This window comes from Gallus gallus, chromosome 17 (genome assembly GCF_016699485.2).
Source record: "Gallus gallus isolate bGalGal1 chromosome 17, bGalGal1.mat.broiler.GRCg7b, whole genome shotgun sequence".
Classification (NCBI taxonomy): domain Eukaryota; kingdom Metazoa; phylum Chordata; class Aves; order Galliformes; family Phasianidae; genus Gallus; species Gallus gallus.
Window position 1 is genome coordinate 9,488,444 of NC_052548.1, and position 20,566 is coordinate 9,509,009.

The following is a 20,566-nucleotide window of genomic DNA, read 5'->3' on the forward strand; positions in this document are numbered from 1 at the left end:
AATTATACGTGAAATACAAGGGAGCAGATCATTTTTAAGATGAGAAAGATGAATCTACAGATACTCAAGCCTATGAATGAGCAAGGTAAAAAAAAAAAAAAGACATTGAATCAAAGTTGGTATAAGCAGGAGTATTTTACAGATCTGTGAGCAAAGAGGAATGAGTGCATTTGTTAGCATTTTTTGCTGTAATAAGATGTTTACTTATCTCCTGTAGTTAATTAACTCTGTTCACATATGCCTCTCAGCTGGTTTTGTGCACTGAACTCAGAATGAGTGCCACACTGCTGAAGCTTATATATGTATTTTTCTGAAGAGCCTGGTGTGCTCTGGGCTGCAGCTTCCCAATGCTTTGTGCTGCATTGCTGAGCTCCCAGGGCTCTCTAGCACGGTTCCTCTATGGTTACGATTGGACCTTTTAGTTTCTGAGCTTTTCCTCCTTGGTTGTGCAGGGTCTTCGGATGGAAGCGAATATTCCAGCTCTATCAAAAACCTCACCTTTAAGTGTTGCTGGTAAGCCTTCTTGCAATTTATGTAACCACCTCCTTGACTTTTTTTAGCTGCCCTTCTTATCCGTGGCAGTAATATAAAGTTCCTGTTATCAAGAGGAGGATTTTGTTCCATCTGTTCAGCAGCTTGGCTTGCGCTCATCCAGCCTAACTTTAGACACTTCAGGAGGGGCCTTTCTGAAGGGCTTAATGGGACAGCGTGGCTCGGTGTGCTGCGGGCATGGGGCTGAGCTGAGCTGTGTGCCTCAGTAAGGGGAGTAACGGCACTTTCTGCGTGAAGGCCCTTAAATAAAATAATAAGAAAAATGAGGCATCAGTTTACACAGTGAGGACTGTTTTCTGGTTTAACTGCCCTCCTTTTTCATTATTCATTTCATTTTTCATTCAAATTCATTTCAATTTTTCATTCAAGCACTACTGTCTTTATTACCTGAGGCCCCCAGGGGGTCTGCATACAAAACCTTTTAGGATTTTACCAGATTTCACAGCTACGTGTCCATACTGAGTTGGAGGAATGAGGATTTTGTTTTGCTGCCTCTCTGCATGCTAATGAAACAAAACACTGCACGTATGCTCCTGCACTGCAGGTTTTCCTGAGGATCATACAGGCACGTGGCTGCAGCCCCCTCACAGGAGCGCTGGGGACACAGGTGCTGTGGGAGCAATGCCCAACTGCTGCTAAGGAAGTGTGCAGTATTTGCTGCAGTCAAGGGTTTTCTTGCAGTGGCGTTGGGTCTTGCAGAAGACGAAATAAACAGAACTGAGCTGCCTTAAAGGTTTCACATGCGGCTGCCGTCTATGATAAACTGACTTATGAAAGGACTGCCCTCGGCCTCTACTTCACCGCTGCGAGGCGGGAAGGGCATGGCGCCTTGCTCCCGCCCAAGGAGCGGAGGCGGTGCCCGCGCGTCGCACAGTGCTTTCTGATAGGCCGCTGCGCTGATAGACGGCAGAAGCAGCCAGTGGTGGTTCGTGGCGGAGAGTCGCCTGCGGAGCTCAGTGACGGCGCCATCTTGTTTGCAGGAGGCTACGCAGTGAGCCGAGGGGCTGCGAAGCAGGGCGGCAGGTCGGAAATCAGCTGGGCCCGCCCCGAGTGAGGGTGGAGCTGAGGGTTGGTGCGCGGGTGCCCGAAGGGTCTGCTAAGAGCTGGTGGGCCAGCCCAGGATGTGGGGTGAGCACGTCTGTTGTGTGGACGAGTCTCATCCCCCAGTGGCGCCGGTGGTGTCTGTGGGGAGCCTCTCAGTAGTCAGTACTCCATGAGCCTTCCCTGGCATTGTGGCACTATGTGCTGGTGGACGGAGAGTACTGGTGTGTGGGAAAACAGCGGAGGCTTACAAGAAGGTATTAATTGCTGCAGATTTATAGTACTTTATGGAGAATATTATATTTATTTCTATCTTAACTGGCTTTCCCATTGCTTTGTTCCTGCACCTGCCCTCTGTGGGCAGTGCTTTGGGTCCCTAGAGCTGAGGAGGGTGGTGGGCCCCGGTCCAGCTGCTGGGAGTGATGGTTGTGCCAGCACGTCGGGTAGGGTCAGGTTGGTTCCTTTCTTGCACCAGCTGAGAGATGCAATGAGAAGTGGAAAGCTTTGCAATAGGGTGTGAGAATTGATAAAGCACCATGCATGCGGACTGTTCAATGTGCAGTGTGATGGGCGGCTGCCTGCCTGGGGAGACACACACAAGGAGAGGCAGCGCCAGCCCTCAGCGCACTGCACTCCTGGCTGCCTCCTCCCTGGTAGGGATTCTGTTGTGCCAGTTGTGTTCTGACTGTGGGTGTAAAGGAAGCTGGAATCAGGAACAGTACGCTCCTGTTGGTCTTAAAATTGTTGAGGTAACACTTGTATGGACGAAGCTATTTCTGTGCAGAAGCTAATTTTATATAGAAAAAAAAATTGTAGCCTGTGTGTTTACCTGCATAATGCATAAGAATGCATATATGCAGGGTGAAAATGTCTGTGAATAGAATTTCTCTGATGTCTAACGTGGAGGTAATGGGAGGAGAATGTGATTTATCAGATCGCCTCCTGAGAACTGCAGAAGTGGATTGCTAACCAATTCTGTGAAATTATTTTTGTTTTTAATGGAGCAATTATATCACAAGATTTGCCCCAAATTGGCATAGATGAAATTACCGCAGATGGTTCTGTAAAAATCCTGGACTGTGCAAGACTTCTAAAGAGCAACGTTAAATAACAAGATTTGTAACAGAAATAATCTTTGTAAAATTATTGTTCAACGCTAAATTAAAAGTTCTCCTTACTTGTAGGGAGCTACAATCTGTTTTTACAGAATTCAGCAATTAAGCAATTTGGGCAATGAACAGGATCTGTCAGTATGCCAAGCAGCATCCAAACAGAGATGCAGATTTCAAGATAATGCTTCTGCTTGTGCTGCTTTATCCTTACAGCACGTGTTATTGAGTCAGCTTGGCATGTCATATTAATTTTACATACATCAGAGAAGAGGTAAAGAAGGAAAATTAAAACTCAGGTACTTATGCTGTACTTAACTTTTTTTTTTTTTCCCTTTAGGACACTCAGATCTGTGCTGAGTTTTTGTTTCTGTAATGATTAACTATATGAGTCCTAAGCCTTAAGTGTTACTGAAAAGCACACTCTATGATGAACGTATTTTCTATCTTAAACTGTTTAGGGTGCAGATTTACAGTGTGATAGAATGGATGTAATGACTAGACTGCAGCAAAAGGTCCTTCTCACCTGCTTGTTCCTACTGGCATTCTGGTGACAGCACTTGCACCAGGCATACCAATGCTAGCATAAGAGAGGGGTGAAATTACAGCCTGCCCGATGGCTGGTTGTTATGGAATCAAATACTCAGTCTGCAGCAGCAGAGACAGAGTTTTAATGTGTGCTTAGGCTCTTCTCATTCCAGTCGGATTAACGCAAGCATCTTGAGATGATTTTGCAGTTAAGACATTGTGGAGAACTATTCTTACAAGACTTCTTTTTGCTGTAGATAAGGCTCTTGTGTGAACTACTTAAACTGTAGTGTGCCAGGAGCTTGATGTTCTGTAAGTAGGTGATCTAGGAAGGGTGCTGACAGGTCTTAAGTTAGCGGATGTGCTGCTAGGAGAAGGGAGTACCATAGGCTCTGTCCTAAAAAGCACTCTGAGCTAGATGTACACTACACGGGACATAATGCTCCACTCTGAAGCAAATGTGGGTTCTGGAAATGTTTCGTTATTATGTGTGTATGGTTTTCCCTTTCACTGAGATGGAAGAAAGAGGAGCATAATGTTCTCTTCCAGATGCAGATGCCAGCATCAGAGGATTTTGCTCTCAAATGCAAGTTGTAGGCTGTTAGAATAACGACTTGCATCGATTTGCTAGCAGTTGATAACTCTTTTGAAATGAATAGGGGTTAGTTCAGACCAGCTGTAATAATGTGTAACACAGCGGCCTTACCGATGTTGCTTGATGCAGGCTAGGGAGCACTTCGATGAGCTGTGCTACTAGCGAGGCTATGGCTGCCATAGGCTGTGGGAGGGGATCGGGGCAGAGCTGCCAGGGGCAGGGACCAACTGCACTAGAACAGCTGGGCCAGGAAGATGTGTTCGTGGTGTATTCTGCTGCTTTCTGGAAAATGGCTTTCAGCGTGCAGACCCTTCTCAGTGAGTTTTATAGAGCACTGCTTATTTGAATGAATTGTTGAAATCATTAAGCTTGGAGATTTCTGAGGAATCTGAGGATATGAGGTGCCCAGCGTTAGCAAGGACCCCTCATTTTCTTTTAGTGAATCCAAAATCTACAATAGGTGAGGTACCTGAAGCAGTTACAAGAGTAAGATGCTCCATATTTTTCCCCTATGAGTTTTTGTTCTGGAAGTTGTGTTTTGCCCTTATATGGAAAGGATCTGAAAGGACAAAATCATGGTGAATTTTTTTCAGAATGTGATTAAAAAAACTTTAAATTTTGCTTATTTTAAAAATTAGGGCAAAAGTATTTTTTTAATCACCTTTACTGGTGAGTTACAGTTGCTGTGGTGTGGCTTAAAGTTGCTTGCTTTACCATGAGCCTGCAGTATAGGCCTTCTGTGTGCAGATGAGCTCTGTACGTGACTGTCTCCAGAGGTGGTAATGCTTCGGAGTACGGTCTGCTTTATAGAAATGAACACACTGTTTTTGTTCTGACGTTGCAGAGATCTTCCTCGATCGACAGCTTGTATGGCAAATGTATTTTAGAAAGGTTCTACAGTGCTTCAGATAGAATCACAGCCACTGTGGACTCACAGATGCCAGAAGGTGCAGAAGTGATGAGGTTTGCAGCCTGCCAGATAGGAAGCAGAAGCCCTCATCATGCAGAGCATACAGTTGGTATAAAAGTATGAATACATCAAAGTGGTGTGTTTAAACTCCCTGCTGTGAGCATCTGTTAATGCAGAGTTGTCTGTGATCCAGGGTGAAGGGTGGCCTTAGAGCCGTGTTGATAGATGAACTTTGGGAGGTGACACTACAGTGACTCTCATGAGGTTTTCTAATCTGCAAGGCCAGTTTATCCCATAGAATAGGGAAAGAAATAGGAAAGAAAGAAAGAAAGAAAGAAAGAAAGAAAGAAAGAAAGAAAGAAAGAAAGAAAGAAAGGAATAGGAAAAGAAAACTGTGCAGTTTTAAATCCTGTGCATGAGGAAAAAAGTAGTAAAATACTGAGACCGAGAGCCGTGTCGCTATCAGCTTTCACAGTGTGACCAAAGTGTGGCTTTTTTTTTTTTTTTTTTAAATCAGTCCTTTTAGAATACTGTAGAAAACCATTGTGGTTTTGGCACAGTTCTTGGCTGACAAGAAGGGGAAGTGAATTAATGCCTTCTGTGCCCTGAAGGCTTGTGCTAGTTTAAAGAAGTGGTTTTATAGTAATTTAATAATGATGCACCAGAGCAAAGGGATGGGAAGGAGGAGGCGGAAGGCTGACTGCTTACAGTGTACATCTGAGCTCTCTGCCTATCCAGGACATAGGACTGCTACATAATTCCATCGAGCATGGAGGGGGAGGGATGGTGTTTCTAAGAGAAGGTGATTGTGCGTTGCCCTGAAGTGTTTTCTGCATGGTACACTGAAAAGCCCAGCGTGCCAGAGGGGCTGTGGAAGCCTGTGCCAGACTTCTCTGAATTATGAATGAAGTGGCTGCTGCTAGCACAGACATGAACGCAGACTCTAGAGCTGCTGGGTGCCTTCAGCATTACAGTAACAGACTGGTTTTAGATTTCAGTAGCTACTCAGCAGCCTCATCTCTGAGCTCATCTTAATGTCTCTAGAAGAGTTGGGGCAAAGTAGGGCCAGTAATAGTGTAAGTGGAAAGCTCTGAATTTTGTCCAAGTTTTCATTCATTTGTTTTCAGTGAGATCTATTTAAAACACTTGAATTCAGTTTATTTGTCAACTTTCATTTGAACACAGCTCTGCTTTCCTAGTCTGAGTGTTTTGTTGTTGTTTTGTTATTTTTGCAGGGAGGGTGTTGTCTTTAACTGCAAAATTCTTACTTTGTTCCAGTAATAAAAGAAGTCAGTTGGTAGTCCCAGACAGCCCTGGACAGTCCCTGTGCCCTCTGTGTACATAGCAAGCAAGGTGAGAGAATAAGCAGAGTGTAAGATATCCCGAGATAGCTGCTCAGACATGCAGAGTGGTCTTGGCAGCCCAGTTCCATTGGGCTTCTGTCAGGTGTTGTAAACAGATGCCTCCTTTAAGGAGCTCAGCTATTTGCAGACAAAATTTACAGAACAAGGGATTGGAATAATGGCAGAGAATCTGTGCAGCTCTGCTTTCTGTACAGGGCAGCATGAGCTGCAAGGGACAGATCTTTATTTTTTTACTCTGTGCTGTCACTGGTGTGGTTTATGGAGCTTGGTGCTTTCTGCCTACAAGTGCAGAGCTGTTGAGTAAGAGCCGCCACCCAATGTCAGATGCAGCACAGCCAGGGCTCTGCCCTCACTCGTACTGAGATCAGTGAGTGAGATCTGCCAGCTGTAGCTCCTGGCTTTCACTGCCAGAGCACCTTTCTTCTCAGACTGCGTGGAAATGGGCCCTAGGAGTCAGTTTGGAGCAGTTTCCTGCAGGTTTCAAGGGCCCTCAACGTCGCAGCTGCCTGTAACAGAAATCTGCAGTTGCGATCTGTTTGCTATTCATAAGAAAAGGGAACTGACACCTGGATAAGCCAAGCTACATCAATAAATTAAGAGGCAGTAGGGCATGGAATTTAGATCGTTTGGTATTAGTGTTCATTGAAAAGTGAAACTAGAGCTAGCTCTGTGAATTTTTGGGCAGGCTTGGAGATGCTTCAGGTCACGTAGAGTGACAAGCTGGCTTGTTCCTTCATGGCTGTCAAACAAATCCTTTATTTGAGTTATCTTTGTAAGACAGGGCTCGTGCAGTTGAGCAGCTGTGGGAATGGCTTGAGCTTGGTGAGGGCTATTCTGCTTGGAGAGCTCACTGCTTGCCTTCAGCTGCGGGCTGAAGGCATTGGGTGTTGGAACAATAAAGACATGGCACTATGATGAGAAAAAGTAGATGGACTGAAATGGTTGTGTGGGTTTTTTGTTTGTTTTGGCATGGGGTGCATGGAACAGCAGTGATACAAGGGGCTAAACTAGCAGCCTCCCTGTAGCTGCCTTGACCAGTGATGTCAGGCCAAGGAGTGAGGAAAGACAGCCATGCTCTCCTCTGTAGATCTAGAATCGCTATCATATAACTCATGGCATGTGCCACTCTCTTATCTACCCCTTGTTTCATTCCTAGGATGCCACAGGGCATTGGCTTGCTACTGGAGCACACCCAGTGCATTTCATTAGCTGGCACTGAGCAGCAGTTGCCAGGATACTGCTGAAGGGCTGTCAGTCTGCTCAACACCTCTGAGATGCTAATCCTGAGGAAGCTTTCTGAGTGACCTCTTAATAAGCTAGCTAACACTGTGTGTACATAGGTAGAGTATTACGGCAGTATGTAGGGTAAAATGGACATCTATTTCAGCCAACTGTTAGTGGTGTTTTCTTCACGGTCTACAGCCACTTCTTTGGATCATACCTTCTAAATATTTGATGGAGCTCTGCACTGCGAAGGAAACATGGTCTAGGCAGTTCTGGTACAGAGGTTCCCTCAGTAGCTCTTATGTGCGTAGCTGACCTGTTTGCCTCACAACTGCAGGCTCAGCTGGCTGCACGCTTCTTTGCTGAGTGCAGAGGTCACACACCACTTCTTATTCCCACTGGTATATATGCTAGGCTGTGGCTTTCCAGACTTCTCATTTTATTAAGAGCACTCATGACTGCAGTCAGCTCCTAATGCTTTTTAAACCTTCCTCGGGGTTGATCTCCTTTGAATTAGATTAATGATCTCTACAGTTAGATTTGAAAAGTTGAATTAAAGACCAGAAAAAAAATACTTAGAAGATAAGGGCTTCTGATAAAATGGCTACTGTTAGTTTCTAGAATAAAAGTATGTTCTGTAACTCCAGGCAACTGGACATGCATGTTCCAGGAAGCTGTGAGTTGCAGCCTCAAGCCAACAGCAGCAAGCACATGGTTCTCCTGGGATCCCGTTGTGCCTTCAGGGGCTTTGGACAAAGAAGAGGCTTGGGTTTGCTTCAGACCTCAGAGGGCAAACTGGGACCACAGGAATTTAATGTTCTAGGAAGTAGAATGAAGGGATGGGGGTGGGATAGAATAAAAGTTTGAGAGAGGTTTGCTGTTTTTTTTTATATCTAGAATTTACCTGTTAAGAAAACAGATACCACATTTTAGTGAGTAACGAAATGCTAGAAGATGTCCAGCTTTTATTCTGAAGTAAAACTTCAATTTCTGGCTAGTATCTTCACAGTCTTCTCAGAGCTTTTGTGTTACTGCTTCCATCAGCTGTCACACCCCCTGCAGAATTTGTGTGCAGCAGCCCTTGCACAATATCTGTACCTCAGCATGCATATGCAGACCTCACTCCCCTATGCTTCATTCAGTTGCAGTCTTTGTGAAGGAGGGGATTCTGCTCATTACAGTGTAAATGTACTTTATGTTTCCATCGCCCAAAATGCAGCTTCCTTAATAGCCACCTCTGCTAAGACTGCAGCCTGGGAAGCCTATCTTAACTTTCTGCTGTGCCTGTTACCTGACTGAAGCAGAACAGACATATGGGTTTGGCTTCCCAGGCTTCAAAAAACCTTAAAGCCCGTTCCCTCGCTGCAAACAAAAATAAAATTAAAAAACCCAAATAAGTCATAAGTAAGTATAGAGATATAAGCCTTTATTGTATGCTATTGAAAGCAAGTGGGACATGGTTATGGTTTTATATACAGAGAAGTCTGTAGCATTGGGTTACAATCAGTGGCAAATGAATTAAGATTACAGTGCAAATATAGGTGTTGTGTACAGTTTTTATAACAGTGGCTGGCATATAAACCACAACACAGAAGCCAAATGAAGCCAGATGTACCGGGTACAGCATCACGTGAGGAAGCAACTCAATATCCCAAGAACATTCCATTTACTTTACATTTGCAGGTTTTTTTAGCTAGTGAGATCTAGCTCACTTTATTGAGTTTTCTCCTGGTTCGTAAATTTCCTGTAGTTAGATCACAAGGATCTCTTGTACTTCATTTGGAAGTTTATTTCTGAGTAACTTCTTTTGAGAGACTTACTGGGAAGAAACATGGAACTGTCCACCATACATACTTCTGCAATTTGGTGATACTATTAAGATTTAGATCAAAGGCCTTGTTTTATTCAATGCTGTAAGTAATCTTAGTGTAAAAATAAACATTCTGTCCTCTATGGATAAATAAGTCTATCTGGTGGCTGCAGGTCAGCCCTCTCAACTGGTGAAAGAGATTTATAAAAATAGACCTTTTCATTAATGTTTACTATGCTGACCCACAAAGGAAAAGTGAAATTCATTCAAGTCTAGAAACAGAAATACAGTACAAGTGATTCATAGAATTGCATTCCTTCCCTCTGCAAGCTTGCTGAGCATGAAACACTGCCCCAAAGCCCTGCCTCAGTCTTTTCCTTGTCCTGGAGTAATTGTCATTAGAAAAGTAACATCATACTGCATTGCCAGATTACCTGTCTTCCTTGCAGTATGTACTCTCTTAGCAGAGATCTGTCTCCAGGTGAGTCTTTGTTTAAAAATTCTTCAGATGGTGATGGTGGTAGTTTGGGCTACACAGGGGAGATATTTTAGCCCGAATTAACAGCGGTTGTTTGAATTGATAAGAGTGGTGGTGATTTTTAGTGGAAGCGCAGCTTTTTTTTTTTTCCTTGCTTTTGTTTGTTTGTTTTTAAGCTTATGAGTTGAATGTGGAAGACATCATCCTTTCCTCAAAGTCACCTTCAGATGTCTTTCTTCTTAAGGGGCAGGTATTTTTGGCAGTACAGGTTTCATGCTCAACTTTGCCACTAAGACCTGGGCAGGACTTAAGAAAGTGTACAGCCCACGGGGATTTGCTCCACTGTATTTAGCACTTTTGAGAATTACCCCCATAGCAGTGTTGCTCTCTTAGAAGTGCAAGTGTCCCAGAAGGTTCTGAGACAGCTGGAGGACAGGTGACCTTCTGCAGTAGAAGTAGTAGTTAAGCACCAGTTGTTGGCCCCTGCAGAGGCTCAAGAGGAGAACAGAAATGCTTTGTAGAGAGCTCATCAACCTAAAAAGCTTAGTCAGTTTGATCAATAATTATTGATTTAGGGTTAGGATCAGAAATACGATGCTGTACTTCGGAACTGGAAGACAGAGACAACTTCCTTTATTTTCTGTCCAAAGGAGACTGCCTTTAAAACATTCACCCTTAAAGGCCTTTGTGATATCTGATCTATAACTCACTAACACATCTGAATGTACCTGTACATTTTTCCAGGGAAGAGTAAGTGCATGAGTGGACAAAGCTTCAAGGCTTCTTCTGGGTTGTTTTTTTGTTTGTTTGTTTGTTTTTTTCAAACATCTGTTCTGTGTTCTGTTGTCCCTGAAGGCATATTTACCCACTCTTAAATTATGCAGCATTGCCCAGAGAATGGCTCTGTAAAGTAGAACATGTTCTCAGCAGTATAACCTCAGTTTTCTTCCAGCACATTTCCATGTAATAATGTGTTGTTGGAAAACTACACTTGACTTTATCCCGTTACTTTGAGCAGGGAACTAGTGATGCTAGTTTGAAAACGCAAGAAATAACCTATACAGTGAATTAGAAGTTTCATAACTAAATTCATATCACTAAATTTCTGAAAGCTGTACTGCTCTGAATACTGTTCAGCCCACAGCTATTCTGCTTTGAGCATTATCACTCTGCAATTGCTTATAATCAGCCCTTTGTGGGAATAATGAAAAAATAATACTCTACTCTGAATATGTTTCACTTGTTTAGTATGCAGGATGCTCTTGCAGAACTGTAAGTTATACTAGAAGTGCAGGAATACACACATTTCCATATGCATAGATCATTAAATTATAACAGTACCAGTAGTAAAGCAAACCTGCCAAGATGTTCTGTTCCTCTTAATTAAGCTTGATCTATTTGTGCCTGCTGACTTAAGATGCAGTTAGTGTCCACTGCTGAGATGACAAAGTACCCTGAGTAGCTTTGTGGTGGTTATGCTTACAGAAGCTTGTGCTTTTCTAAGAACATAGAAATGAGCACAAATAAGTACATCAAGTTATTTCCATGGAACACTGTTAACCAACTTACAGCAGCTTTGAAATACAAAGCTAAAACTTACCTTCTGCTATACTCCCTTACAGATTAGTGCTATAATTAAACTTGCTGTTAGCTTAAGAAATGTAAGTGGATAGAATTTCAAAATAAGCTTTCATGGTAAGATGAACCTACTTTGTTATAGTTATACACCAGTATTAGTGATCTGAAATTCATACATTACAACATGTAGTTCTGGAAGCAGTATCTGCTTTCCCTTGTTACCATTCTGTTCTGTTCAAGAGCAAACTGTCTAGAATATTGTACAAATAAGTTACCAGTATTCCTATACTAGTATACTATACTGCATGGAACAGTCTCCCCATCTGGATAGGGCTGCATCGGCAAATAGAATTTGTTCACTTGATTTCTCCTGTTTCTCCACCTCCTCTTTTCATTACCTGCGTATGTATAGAAGTGGAAAAAAAGTATATCTGCTGCAGCAGCTTTTAGTTTGTGATATGGATAGCTTATGCCTCTTACCTATTTTCTTGAAAACTGTAGGAAAAAAACAATGCTATCTCCCATCGCCCTTAGTTTACTAAGGCTGCTGATTTACCACAGTAGACAAACCTCCTTTTTTTTTACTGTAGACTGGTATTTATGGCTTTGGAAAAGGCAGTTCATCTTTCCCACCAACTTGCTGTCTGTTATACTTAACTTCCTCAGACTGGAACATTCCACCTTCATTTTTTCCTTCTCTCTCTCTCTCTCTCTCTCTCAGTGCATTCTACCAGAACCAGGTGTGTTCAGCAAGCGAATGTGTTCAAGTAGAAGCTGCACTGCACCTTGTAAACTGCAAAGTGGCTTATGGCAACTGGAGCTTCTAGATTCAGGTAAGAGGCAGGAATTAGGCGTAAGTCTATATGCCGTTTTGGACTTAAATTTTAATTTATTGCAACTCTAACTCATCTCAGCTCCCCCATACCAGTGGATGACTACATTCAATTAACGCCCTCTAGAATTAGTGTGGTTTGTCATAGTAGAGATAAGAGTCTAGAGATTTTGACAAACATGCACTACTGGGCAGCTGAATTACATTTTCATTTTTGTTTACACAGCATAGAAGAGATTGTACCTTTATCTTACTGACACAAACCTTTGAAGTTGGAAATTTGATACCTTTGGTCTCAATCTATGGTTAAAACTTTTATATGCTCTTTAAATTCTTCGACTCCTGTTTATCAATGGATTATTAATTAAACACGCAAGAGAACTCTCCCACTGAGACTTCAGTTGTTGCTACAGTTCCTGTAGGCTAGTTCAGTAACATCATCAAAGTACTCTTAACCACTAAACTATCACTTGTACAGTATATTTAACGTTAGATTATAAAGAGTTAAGGCACCAAATACATAACAAAACAACATACAAAATAAGAAATTTGTTTTTGAATTGCACATCTCCACTTACCCCACTTTGGATCATTCAGCTCCTCTTAAGCGTCAAGATAAGTATTTTGCCTGAATGTTTCATTTTGCCACATGAACTGGAGACAAAACACTGAATTGAATCTTACACTGAAGTGAATTTTTCTCTCACAGAACTCATAGAACAACTTTTACTAAGGCATTTCAATGCCTATGCATTATCAGCTAGGTCTAGCAGAAAGAACATCCTCTTCTGGAAAACCCCACACTGGAGACACAGGCCTGTGTGTGTCCCACTCATGTTTTTGTATTACCTTATTACCTGTGTTACCACTTGCACATAACAGTCTGAAATGCTGCACTGTCTGTTTGCTATTCGTTTATACAGTTCAGGGATCTCTGCTAGACTGTGATGATCCATAGGTTCTTAGAAATACAGATGCAGAAGCATAAGGGAAACAAGGACAATGTACTTCTATACTATTGCTGTCAGGGATCACTGACTGAAAATACTGAGGCATACAGGCTGTTTTTCTGAGGACATTGCTGGACTGGATCAAGGATGGCACAGTAAAGCTGCTCACATTTATAGCTATTTTGGAGTTTTGGAATTGCCAGGGGATTGATCTCCCACAGTTGAACCAGCCTCCAGGCTGGAGATCTCTTCCCAGACCACCTGGGAAGTTTCCATGTAACTCTTCTTTCTACCTAGCCACACAAGAAACTCATGGGTAGGGAAATTTCGCTTAGCAGTCCAATGAAAGGAAAAATACGCAAATAATTTTCAAATTGGATAAGATACACTTTAAATCTTTTTTCCTGCCAGAAGGCAAGTGTTATTAAAGAAAGATCAAAGATATTAGAATAGTTGTCACAGATGTTTGCAGGAGTAGAAATAGTCCCTCAGCACATGGATGACTTTCTAGGAAAACCTGTTTCCCTAGAACTCTCTTTGTAGGCTGATTAAAAGCTTTCAAGAATCTAGAAACATACCGAAAATTTTGTAATTCAACAGAATCAGTTATTTACAAGGATGCTAGAAGGAAATTCAGAAGAGGCTGTGGTTTGCACAGTATTTACAAGAGCAAGGGTATTTAAGGAAGTGCAGTGAAATTTACAGCAGCAGCGCTGACAGCACATTCAGCAGGAGCCATGATAATTGCTGAATCATTTTATTAACTCACATTGGCTACATGACAACAAATTAGACAGATTAGGAACCACCTACCCAGGCACTAAATTGTCTTTGTGAGAATTGGACTGTGTACTGTGTCCAACAGAAACTGCTTCAGCAACAGAGGCTGCACATTATACAGACCCTTCATGGGTAGAGGCTGGCCTCCCTCCATTTGTGTGGCTCAGTGCCCAGGAATAAGGTCACCATGTTCCAACTCCTGAATGTGTGCTTAAGGAAGACAGCAAGCCCTGGCAGAGGGAGGACACGGTGGCAGGAAGCATTGTGTATCATGCTTTCATCTAGCCAAGTCTTTTCACTGTCATGCAATTCTGGTTCTGTAACATACAGGCTTTCAAGCACAGGATGGTGATGGAATAGATCTCAAAAAGGTTTATGCAGATTTTTATATAGTGTTTGTATAATGTACAGTTAAAACACCAGCTCAAGACAGCAGTGCCCTTCCCAGTCATTCCAGTTTTAAAGCCTTCTCTAGATAGAACATGCCTGTAGAAATCTCCCATGGCTGGCAAAGCAGGATTTAAGTTCCCTTGTAAAAAATATCTAATTTCTTCAAAATACAGTTTCATATCTGGGCAAATTGACAAGCATTCCAGCTGCCACTCACCCATTAGGAAGGAAAATGGTGAAGAATGGTTAGCAGTGTACAGTATCTAGGGATTTCCATCAGTGAAGACTGCTGTCCTGCATGGATTACTCAGCAGGCTGGTTATACTTTTCTCCCTCACACAGTTCCATGAAACCCAAATTGTTATAAAGGGAAAGTAAATGCCCTGCATGATTACGGGTTTGTACTCAAGAGCAGCTAAAGGCAAATAAATGCTATTTTAACAATGGAACAGTCTGTGTTTTAATCTTTTGATTCTGTAAATAGCTTTACTTCTCTCACTGTCAACCAACCAGGCCACTCAAGTTTACATTTTTCTTCTGAAGTCAATGTAAATACTGTTTATCTCCAATCTAGATAACACACTAGATAAGCCAACTTTTCATTGTAAAGTTCGGGTTTCTTTTAATCCTTTAAGTGCCAGACATCATCTCCCAAAATACACACTAGCGTCTGGTTAGCTAAAACTAGAGTTAAGGTGGAAACTGAATAGATACAGACTTTCCCAAATGTCCTATTTATATGTAGCAGTTGAAAGGTACTTTTCCAGAATACTTTCTTTTCCGTGAACCAGAAGTTCAAACTATAAAATAACATTTTTTGCGTCACAGACATGTTACTACAAATTGACAAAGATAGCAGCTATACAAAGCACATGGAACCAGTTTCCACATTTTACTACTGGGTATATCCAGAAAGACAAAGCTCAGTAACCATCAAATAGCAGACCTCAAGCTCACAGAAAAGGCACTTCAGACCATGCTCCCACGAGATGTCTTTTAAAAAGGAAATGAGCAAGTATTTATGCAAAAGAAAGCAGATTCTATTTCTGCCTTAGAATAACAGTGGTTGTTACAAAATTGATCAAGCAGCTGTTATCCAATCATCAAATTATCATCAAATAATAGCCTAGTATCTCAGTTAAGTTAAAAGCTACTCTTAGAATTTAGTCCGTAACTATTCTCTCAAATGCCCATGTATTAGGCATGTGTGAAACTCACATGAGTGACACTTCAGCACATCAGTGTTTTGCTCAAGTTCCATCATGAATGAGTGAGGTTCCTGGGCTGTCTTGCCAGCCATTCCAAATGGCTTAAAAAAAAAAACAGGTATAATAGTACAGTATGTATTTCAGCATCAGGAAATTTGTTCATCCTACTGAGAAAGGGTGCAGCAAAGCCAGGAGGATGTATTTTGGAGGTATCTACTGCTTTATGAGCAAAAACAGTGAAGAAATTTAGTATCTTTTCAGTGAAGAAAAGGAGAAGATCCAAGAAGGTGAAAATTTCAAGAAAAGTAGTAAGGGCAGAATGGTTAGGGTTCCAAGAGTTAAAGCAGTAATGACAGAAAAACATGAAAGTTCACAGTCAAAACAATGCTGATGGAAAGCAATACACATAAATTAAGCTGCCAAATGCAGGCCACAAAAGAGAGATCAAAGAAGTCAGCAAGACATTTCATTATTCAGTTCTTGAACTGGACAGATGACTGCTTGTCAGACTGTAATCAGTCTGAGGTAAACCTAGGAAAGGAATACTCAAGAGAAGTTCATTATAATGCACCTTAACATTGCCTTGAAGCATATAAAATACTGTCTTCCAGAGGAAGCAGAGCAGCCTGCTGCTCCACTATCAGGATTGCTTAGCCTGACAAGCTGAAAGAATGAATTGAATTTTAAATGAGCTTCAGACCAAGCCCTGTGTTTGCACCTTGAAGGTAACAGAAGATGAAAATCTGCACCACCAAATAGGAAGTACATTTTGATGGCTCATCAATTGCACCTGCAAATGTAATCAAATGGTTATGTGCTTTAACAGACAAGTCACTGGTAAAGTTTCTTAAGTTCATTTCCCCCAGTGCAAACGCATGGGCCACTTGCAAGGTCAGGTTTCCACCAACGTTAGCTAAACTAACAAAATTTGACAGCTACTTTACATCAGCCTAGGAATTCTATCCAGACATATCCTCAATTATGGAGAAACCTACACATGCAGTTATTTACTGAGTTTGATGTTTTCAATATTGAAATGAAATACAGTTTGTTTTTGGCATTATATCTTGACGCAAAACAACAAGCTTTGGGTCTGATTCACTACTACATGTTTCATACCAAGTATTTTTCTGATTTTCTATCAGTATGAACTGTGATCAGTCAGGACTATTTAATGCTTTCATCTCTGAATTGAGACCCTAAAATGTAAATACATCACCCTATCCCCCACCCCCCCATTTTTTTATTTTTTATTTTTAATATAAAAAGAGTTGTTTCCAGCAACTTCAAGTGCTGCAAGTACTGCAGTTGAGCAGCACTGTACTATGCAACTTTGCATAATGTAAGGTTATATAAATGCAAATTAAAAAAGTAACTATTTTAAAACTACACATATCATGTGCACCATGTAAGTCTGAAACCATTTTCCTCCATGTAAAAGATTAGTTAAAACATCTACTACAGAACTGAAAATATTTATGGATGTCTCTATTTTCATTTCTAGCTTTAGAAAACTACAGCTGAACAATTTATTCATGCAGGCGTAAACCCCTGCCTGCCTTCCTGCCTTCCCTCCTCCCACTGTGCCCACAAGAGGAAAGCAAACCGGCTGCTTTGTGAATTAACGTGGTCTAGTGTAATCTGATCTCTGCAGATTTAAACTGTAATATCATCAAAGTTTTTCATTCTCCATTTGAAGTTCAGCTTTAGTAGTGTAGGGAAATAATTTCTCTCTTACTAGTTAGATAGTGTTACATGTTCCACTTGGCATTTTTATTTCACATCCCTATCACCATGGTGTGGCTTTCAGTGCAGGCCACATGTCTTCAGTACCTGCCCGAATGTTTTCGACAAATATGCAAGGAATGCAGTGCCTCATACACAGCAGACTCAATACAGCTTTTTAGGCTATGCAAAAGGATATTTAAAGTAGAACAGTCCGTTGATAAAACCAAACTATTCCTTAAAAGTGTTAAGTAATATTTTCTCGTTAAACTCAAACCAGAATATTTGAACTGGCCTTGACAACGTAAAAAGTTGGAATTCAGACCTAAGTATTACTTGTTTAAACACAGAGATAAATAATAAAAAATGTACCATATACAAGACTTTCACAGGTATGTGAGATTTTTAGGAAAAAAAGCAGTAAAAATACTCTTCAAGCTGAAAATAAAATCTCTTACCTTTTTTATCACGATCTCAGCTTACAGTCATTAAATTTCTGCTTATTTTATACAAGTGCATATGGCTATGAAGGTCCGGAGAGAATGAGAACAAAGTGGTATTAACCTGCTGAAAACTGCTCAGAAGTCTTAACTGCAATATATAGATGTTCCAATACCATTTAAATAAGCGAAGACATTTACCTTTCAGTTATTGCTGATTACTGATCTTAGAGTATCAACAAACAAATACTTAAGAGGAAAAAACCCAACTAGTAAATAATAGCAGCAAAGATCCTGATCTGGACATTGACCAGATACTACATTTTCCTATCATTTGGTGATAATTTTCAGAGACACAAAAGCAACTATTTCAAAATCAAGTTCAGGCCTACCCTTTTTGTGCCTCACATTAATGATGTGGTAAAGAAAGAGAGAGAGAGAGAGAGAGAGAGAAAGAATAACATTTAGTTATACTTTGGAGAAAAATATACTATATTTTCCTGGCTTTTTGCTACATTTCATGTCTGCTGACATGTACAATGGTACAAAGCACTACTGCTTTAGAAGTGACCATTGTAAGTCTTTGTAGCAATCTTTATAGGAAACATGCAAATAACCATAGTATTAAAATTCTAAAATACTTAAGTAGGGAAAGTCAATGCAGGATTCACTGCTTAAAGCAAGCGCCCTGCTAGGTCTTGTTTCGTATTTCCCTCCCCCCTAACCCCACCCCTGCTAGACCAGTCTTTCCCTTCTACTGTAAAGAAAATAACCAGAAGTATATACACATCTATTGCTATGTACCCAAAGAAAGGACTGTGGCTTGGAGTATTGCTTTTCATTAAATGGAACAACGTTCAAGAAGTGAGAAAAGCACTTTGGAGGGGAAAAAAAAAAAGAGGAAAAAGTTCAGATTCCATGTCTGAAGTTGAGAAACCTCAAAACGAGCCACTTTTGTTCCTGCTTTTAAGACATGTACAAAATGCCATTTCGAGCCACACAACCTGATGGTTCTAGAAGTCAGAGAAGAAATCTTGAGGGCCCAAGTGAATAATAAAAGGTGCGATGCTCAGAGGCTGGCAATAGGGACTGTCAATGAAAAAACCACCTACAGTGGGAAAAGAGCAGAGAAGCAAAACTTCATGTTAATTTCAGAGAGTGGCTGAAGCTAAAGCTCCATTTAAATTTCTCTGCTCTTTCAGCTGCAAGTGGAATTTTCATTGTAAAATGGGCACTTTGAATTCTGTGAAGGTATTGAAACATCTAACACTTTCCAAGGTTACCACTTTCTAAACAAAGAACTGACAGGTCATTCATATTTTCAGTAAAGCAGAGAAATGTAAAATATGCAGCAAGGGGGGCAAGTTTACAATGTGGTTAGTAACTCCCAACAAATGACAAAAAAAAAAAAATAGACTTTTATCAGTTGTCTGAAATGACTGCCATCATGCTGGAAAAGAGCATAGCGCCCTCCTTGTTTTTGAAATAAGGAACAAGTTATTTGGTATACAAATGTTTATTGTAAAGAATTGGTTCAGACAATATTTTGTTAGAAAATTTTACAAATCTGGGGATTAATGAAAAAGAAAACAGTTGCCAATTGGGAACTCCAAAACAGGGGCCAGGGGGGAGGAGGGGCGGGAAGGAAAGGGGAAAAACGTGTGCAGAGGAAATACTCCTTTTATGAATATTTGATTAACAAAAATGGGCTCTTATCAGCCATGCTTTTTCTGCTCCGTGATGGCTTCCTTTCATCCATAGGCCAGCAAAATGTGTTGGTCATTTACGAGCACCACTCAATTTGGTTACATCCTCCAGACCCTGCTCTTTATTTCAACACTAATGCACATATGACAACAGCAGGCTCATTGCTGCTTGTCAGTAGATCTTCATTTTTTATTAAAGTACCACCAGCACCAAACAAAAGTGAGAGCTATGGCAGAAGAAAAAACAAATACTTAGCTTAACAGCTGCAGTTAATTCCAAGAAGAGTAGCTTGTTATATAAGCCACCCCTTATTAAGCTGTTCTGTAACTTCTTTCCCTATAATGGAGGGGGTGGAGGAAAGGAGGAACTTACATTGCTTTAAGCAGTTCTTAGATCCTCTTCATAAATAAAGCTCCCCCTGCCTCAACAGCAAAGTCTGTTGGGGAACAGTGTATACAGACAGTCTTGAAAAGAGCAAGAACTACAGCAAACCTCTGGAAAAGCAACTGGTGAAGTCTGAGTAGAGAAGTACAGCCAGCAGTGCTGCTTATTTTGTGGGGGTGATACCTTAATAAAGACTACTTGAAGCCTACAGCAGGTTTTCTGCATAATTCTAAAATACATGGAGACAGCATGGAGCTGGGACCTGTCTGGGATTCCAGGACAGGTGTGCACGCTCCTTTATCTGAAAAAGGATTCATTTGGTTTGAGCACTAACTCTTACGTACTGGCCTATGGCTGAAGTGTGTCACTTTCCACAGCAGCACTCAACAAGAACTGGGACAATTAAATAGCAAGTTTTCATGGGGACCTTGTTGCTGCTTTAGATTCTTATAAATGTAAGGGGAAAAAGGAGAACCTTTTGTTTTAATAAGAGATTAACAAATAAAACCCTTACTGAAAAAATAGTGAATGGAAAATCAAGGGTGGGCAGACAATCTTAAGAGTGAAGAAGGCCACAAGAACAATTGCATTTTTTTCTTTTTCTTTTTTTTTTTTCTTTTTGTAAAAAACGAAAGGAAAACAAGCAGTTTTTGAGTTCTAAAGAATCTGATTGTAATGTTATTGTCCTTTCTCTGGGCAATACGGACTTAATTGTGTATCGCTGTAATTACATAATTACATAACGAGTCCTTTTGTGGGAAATTCCATTGTTTTGTTTTTCACAGAATGTAACCTAACACGAAGAGACAGTCTAAGATTAATTCCCTTTGTTTGCTTCTCAGTATTCTGCATACAAGTGAAAAGTCTTCTTGGATAATTAAGACTGTCTAAAGTCACTGAGAGTTTCAGTATGCTGACTTTAAAGATTCTAAGGAAACTCAGGTACTGATGCTTAGCTCTA

The 20,566-nt window shown here is 40.9% G+C and overlaps 1 protein-coding gene and 1 long non-coding RNA gene across 16 annotated transcripts in view; one reads left to right on the forward strand and one right to left on the reverse strand.

Annotated features, from left to right (window-relative positions):
* Positions 1 to 1,630: 1,630 nt before the first annotated feature.
* Positions 1,631 to 20,566, forward strand: part of LOC121107051 — a 52,271-nt gene continuing 33,335 nt past the window's right edge. The window contains exon 1 of the long non-coding RNA XR_005840397.2: positions 1,631 to 20,547. This is a non-coding gene — a long non-coding RNA (uncharacterized LOC121107051). The remainder of the gene's footprint in view (positions 20,548 to 20,566) is intronic.
* Positions 8,729 to 20,566, reverse strand: part of STRBP (spermatid perinuclear RNA binding protein) — a 63,280-nt gene continuing 51,442 nt past the window's right edge. For 9 of the 15 annotated variants that reach the window (XM_046901727.1, XM_015279416.4, XM_046901729.1 and 6 more), the window contains one exon: positions 18,489 to 18,622. In XM_046901727.1, coding sequence (XP_046757683.1) covers positions 18,528 to 18,622 — 95 coding nt within the window. In that variant the 3' untranslated portion in view covers positions 18,489 to 18,527. Of the gene's footprint in view, positions 15,451 to 17,532; positions 17,598 to 18,488; positions 18,623 to 19,309; positions 19,658 to 20,566 lie in introns of those variants that run through there. The other 6 variants (XM_046901756.1, XM_046901755.1, XR_003078045.3 and 3 more) reach the window with 5 other exon arrangements.